This window comes from Balaenoptera ricei, chromosome 15 (assembly GCF_028023285.1).
Source record: "Balaenoptera ricei isolate mBalRic1 chromosome 15, mBalRic1.hap2, whole genome shotgun sequence".
Classification (NCBI taxonomy): Eukaryota; Metazoa; Chordata; class Mammalia; order Artiodactyla; family Balaenopteridae; genus Balaenoptera; species Balaenoptera ricei.
In genome coordinates, this window is record NC_082653.1 from 15,545,646 (window position 1) to 15,551,106 (window position 5,461).

The following is a 5,461-nucleotide window of genomic DNA, read 5'->3' on the forward strand; positions in this document are numbered from 1 at the left end:
AGAGGTGATGACAGATGTCCCAGCCTAGTTAGAAATTAACTTTGTGTCCTTGAGCCAGCCCCCTCCCATTGACAACCTACAGTTTCCTTATCTTTCAAATGGGAGGGTGGGGAGGATGGTCTTGATCTCCTCCAGTCCTGGTAAGTTACTAAGGTTCAGTGGGGTTTCTGCTTGGGGGCCCTTAGGACACTGAGCCCCAGTTGTCTCTCTTCCACCAAACGCAGGAGCGAGATGATGTGAAATCTACGGTGGGGGCCTTGGCTGAGACGATTTTTTGCTCAGGATCCCTTAGGGCCAGAGAAGGGGTCCCAGAGGCCACCTCCATCTGCTGTGACCAGCGACCGCAGCCAAACCTAAACCCTTGCCCCATCCACCCCCGACAGCTCAGCCAGCCCCAGGCGGAGGGCAGTTCTACCAGATGCCGCTGAAGGTGACCTTACCAAAGGTGGGGAGGTCTCACTCTCCCCTCCACGGGAGCCCAAGAGGGGAGGCCAGGGCTGGCCTCAATCACTGTGCCAGCCTGGGCCAGCCTTCTCCAGCAGAGAGCGCTGACCCTAACTCGAATGCTTCCTAAGCACCCAGAACTCGCAAACCCCTCCTGGCCATTCAGAGCTGACTTTTATCCTCTGCCTAAGCCATTGCTGGGGCTTCAAAGTCTTAGAGAACCAGGAAAGGGAGCATCTGACTCAACAACCCTCACTCTTTATACAGATGAGAAAAACTGAGGTTCAAAGAGGAACAAGATTTCTCCAAATCACAGCCCAAGTCGGTGATACAGGCAGGACTGGATCCTAGCCCCAGACACCCAGGGTCTGTCCCCACCCATCATCAGTTCTTGCACAAGCACCCTTGCACAGAGGCTCTTGAGCAGGGGGTGAGGCCAGGATGAGGCAGACACATGCCACTCCATCCACCCCCTCTCCTTCCTCCCCTGACTCAGTTGCTCTAGCCTCCCTGAGGCTGCACGTGTTAATTTAGGGGCCTCTGGGTTCCACCTCATTAGGTGTTGGCAACAGAAACATGAGGGCCCACAGCCTCCTTCTCCTGGTGGCCCTCCTGGCTTTGGGGAGCCAGCTGCCTGCTACCTTGGGCAGGAGGAAGGGAGGTGAGTATGGGTAGGTTTCTCTGCTCCAGGCATAGAGGTGGTTTCTACCTCGTAGGGGAGAATAAGAGTTTGGGGGAAAGCAAGCAATGCAGTGTGTGTGTGTGTGTGTGTGAGTGTGCCTGTTTCTTAGTGCTTCCAGCAGCTTGCCTTTTGTCTGTATATCTTTGTGCCTGTAAGCCTGCCTGCGTGTGTTGCTGTAAATGTCTTCCTGCCAGTTTCCCCATGCTTGTCTGTGCCTGTCTACACATCTGAGTGTAAGATTGTGTTTACACACGTGCGCCTGTCTCTATGTACACGTGTATCTTTGTGCCTGCTTGTCTGCGTGGTTTGCATCTGCACATGTATCCTTAGGAACGACCGCATACATGTGTGCCTGAGCCTGTGTGCCTGTCCACGTGAGAACACGCGTCTCCCTGTGCCTCTGGGGAGGGGAGGAGATGGACCAGCGGTCCCTGCTCTTTGGTTGTCTCCATGGAGGTGTCTGGATCTGTGGGTTCGCATGGCAGGGAGATGACTTTTCTGTCACCTTCTGTGGCCAGCTAGGCCTGGTCTGGCCCCCTGTCCATCTTGTTTCTGTCGTTCTCCAGCCTTCTCTGTCCCCCAGCCCAATCTGTGAAAGGGCCTCCAGAGTTGACTAGGGGGAGTGGTTTCTGGGATCTGGGATCTGTCTGGAGGAAGCTTTACCCCTACCTGTCTTCTCCTCCGCCTCCTCCAAAAGGCTGGGTCTGACCTGTCAACAGGTGCAGGAGGCTGGGGCTGCTGGGGTAGCTACACAGGTGCCTCCCGGCTCGGGCGATGCCTCCACCTCCAGCCCTTCTGGGGCTGTAACACTCTGACCTACATACACCCGGGCAGCCCTGGCCCTGCTTTGGGGGAAAAAGGCAGTCACGGGGGCAGGTTCCCTCCTCAGCAGGGCCCTGGGGAGCAGTTCTCTGCATCCTCTCTGCCCCTCGAGCCTTCCTCAGAGCTGCGAGCTGGTTTGGGAAGGACAGTGCTCAGAGGCCCCCAGGCTGACGAGGGAAGGATGCTGGCGAGTTCCAAGGCCAGGGTCGTGCTGGTTGTGATTCATGCACCATCACCACATTCCTCTCATTGCCATGTTGTGAGGTCGGGACTATCTTTATCCCCATTTTGGAGATAAGGAAACTGAGGCTCAGCGGGAAACCCCTTGCGCAAGGCCAAGGACAGGACTCTGAGTTAGTGTCACAGGTGGCATTTGGATGCAGGTCTTTGGAATCAGGCAAACTCACCCTCCCAACTTACTCCTTGGAAAATGAGGTCGCATGACTCTCTCATAGGAGTAAACAACGTCTTGAGGAATAAGGTCCTGGCGTCCAGTAAGTGCAGCCTAAGTGGGCAATTCAGGAGAGCTTCTGGGGGCACTGGGAGAGGACACCCTGAAACCCAGCCCAGCTGCATAGAGATGAGAGCTGGCGCCTGCAGAACCTGAGCCCACGTCGGACCTGTGTCACGGCTCAGTGGGACACGCTGGTTTCCCCCTAATTCACACGCCCCTTTCTCCCCTGATTCTCTCCCATGAGACATCGGCCCGGGACTCAGTAGGATTTCAGACAATGGAGAGAGACACAGTGTTGTCTGTGAAAGCCCAAACACCTCTGTTTAAAAGACGCCTCCCCCCGTCCCCCTTACTCCCACCCCTCAAACATCTGGGCATCTCTGACATAAAGAGCCTGCACAGTCCCTGGTAAATAGTAAGTGACTGACCAATGTTTTCAATGGTTATGTGAACAGATCTGTGTCTGTGTAGCTCTGGGTGTGTGGTTGTGTGTATATGACTGTGTATGCACTTATATGTCTCCCTGTTCACAACAACACATATGCTATATACTTATGCATATATGACTGTGTATGTCTCAGTGTATGTATAATTATGTGTGTATATATTTATGTGTGTAGGCATGTGTTTATAACTTATTTGACTATGTGTATATGTCCCAGTTCATACATCCCAGTTCATTACACATGTATGTAACTATTAACTATCTTGTGACTGTCTGGATATATATATATATATATATATGAATATATACATATGTATGTGTATAGGTCAAACCATATGAAATTGCTATTTTTGTAGATCAACGAAGTTGAATATCAGCTATTTCATATGGTTAAGCCCATAGCTAATTGTGTGTATACATCTAAGTGTGTTTGCATATTTGACTGTGTATATGTATCTATTCCTATGCGCACAGATATCTATGTAACTGTGTCTGGCTGTGAGTCCTTCATTCTCTGAGTCTTCATATCCATGAGACATCCCAGTACTACATCGTTGTCGGTGTGTGTATGACTGTGTCTCTATGTATACGCCTGGGAGTGGGGAGCCTGGATCTGGAGGGAAGGTTAGGAAAGGCACATGAAGACTTGAATGTGATGGGCAAAAAACAGGCCCTGCAAAGAGAAGCAGCTTGGAGTTGATCAGGAGCCAGCAAGTTAAAGAGTGTAGACAATGAGACCAGAGAGATGGGCAGGGTCCAGACCAGGCACAGCCTTGTTGGCCCAGGTGGAGATTTTGAACTTCTTTTTTTTTCTGTCTTTTATGTCATCTGAGTCTCAAACCAGCCCTGGGAGGAAGGAGTCCAGCTTCCGATTTCACAGACAGAAAACTGAGGCTTGGAATACAAAAATTAAAAAAAAAACTTGCCAGCCATTTACAACATGGATGGACTTTGAAGGCATTATGCTAAGTGAAATAAGTTAGACAGAGAAAGACAAATACTGTATGATCTCATCAAAAAAACAAAACAAGGGACTTCCCTGGCGGTCCAGCGGTTAAGACTCCACGCTTCCGCTGCAGGGGGCGCGGGTTCCAACCCTGATCGGGGAGCTAAGATGCCGCATGCCACGCAGTGCAGTCAAAAAGTAAAAAAGAATAATAATTTTAAAAAAACCAAAGCAAAACAAAACAAATCAAGCTCATAGATACAGAAAACAGTTGATGGTTGCCAGAGGTAGGGCGTGGCGGTAGGAGTGAAATGGGTGAACGGGGTCAAAAGGTACACACTTCCAGATGTAAAACAAAATAAGTCACGAAAATATAATGTACAGCATGGTGAATATAGTTAATAATGCTATAGTGCATATTTGAAAGTTGCTAGGAGAGTTGATCTTAAAAGCTCTCATCACGAGAAAAAAAATTGTAACTTTATATGGTGACCAACGTTAATGAGACATTGCGGTGATCATTTCACAATATATACAAATGTTAAATCATCACATTGTGTACCTGAAACTAATTTAATGTTACATGTCAATTAGACCTCAATTAAAAAATTAAATAAAAAATTCGATACAAGCAAGTCCATTCAAAAAAAACATTGCCAAAGGACAGGCAAGAAGTAAGTAGTGGAGAATTTAGATTGTGTGATCTCCAGGACAGTGCTTATACCTATTTCTGAACTGCCTCCAGCTGCAAAATTTGGGGGGTTCTCTTACAGAGAAATCTGGGGGCTGCCCACCAGACGACGGGCCCTGCATCCTATCGGTGCCTGATCAGTGTGTGGATGACAGCCATTGTCCCTCGAGGATGAAGTGCTGCCACAAAGCATGCTTCCGCCAGTGTGTCCGTAAGGTTTTCGGTAAGAGTCCCTCTCTACTTTGCTGACCGCCAGCCAAGCCCCAAGCCCCAGGGCCAGGGTACAGGCGGGAATCACCCGGCTCCTGTGTTGCAGTTAAGATGGGCAGCTGCCCCGAGGACCGACTGCGCTGCCTCAGCCCCGTGCAGCACCTGTGCTCCAAAGACTGGGACTGCCCAGGCCACAAACGGTGCTGCCTCAGTGCCTGCGGCCGGGACTGCAGAAACCCTCTCTGAGGTATGGCTGTGTGTGCCCGGGGCGAGTTCTTTCCCTCTCTGAGCCCCAGCCCTAAGAGATCCCTCCAGTTCAACAAGCTTAGCAGGAACCTACCCAGAAGCCTGGACCTCCTGTGGACGGAATTGGGGAAGTGAATGGGGTGGGAGGGGTCCTGTTAGGATGACAGAGGAACCAGGGACCCTTGTTCTCTTACTGAAATTGCTGCATCACCTGGACCACAACCCTAAACGCTCTGAGCTTCAGTTTGCCTTTGTGAAGGAGGGTGGGGAGTCCGGCCTTAGTGTCTGGGCTGATGGGGTCTGGATGGGGGATCAAGTCCAGAACCCAGAGCTTTATTATGGGAGGGGGTTAACCCTTTCCTTCTCTCTCCTCAGGCTAATTCTGATTTAGGATCCATAGCTCTGAAACTCAGGATGGGATTCCCTGCAGGAAGATATGATGATGGGGGGCCTGGGACCCAGCCACCAGATAACACTCTCTGCCAGCGGCAATTCCAACCTTCTGATAAACACTGTTCTAG

General features: G+C 50.5%; 1 protein-coding gene across 1 annotated transcript; it reads left to right on the forward strand.

The window, feature by feature from the left end:
• Nucleotides 1–1,020: 1,020 nt before the first annotated feature.
• On the forward strand, nucleotides 1,021–4,940 carry LOC132349232 (WAP four-disulfide core domain protein 5-like). The gene is made up of 3 exons (XM_059897474.1): nucleotides 1,021–1,105; nucleotides 4,567–4,707; nucleotides 4,801–4,940. Exons 1-3 carry the CDS (start codon nucleotides 1,021–1,023, stop codon nucleotides 4,938–4,940), a joined length of 366 nt encoding a protein of 121 aa, XP_059753457.1.
• Nucleotides 4,941–5,461: the final 521 nt, after the last annotated feature.

Bases quoted from the DNA above. Each gene is read 5' to 3' on its own strand.
- LOC132349232 (XM_059897474.1), top strand. From the start codon at position 1,021: ATGAGGGCCCACAGCCTCCTTCTCCTGGTGGCCCTCCTGGCTTTGGGG. The intron at 1,106-4,566 runs GTGAGTATGGGT...GTTCTCTTACAG, and splicing joins CTTGGGCAGGAGGAAGGGAG to AGAAATCTGGGGGCTGCCCA. The intron at 4,708-4,800 runs GTAAGAGTCCCT...CCTGTGTTGCAG, and splicing joins GTGTGTCCGTAAGGTTTTCG to TTAAGATGGGCAGCTGCCCC.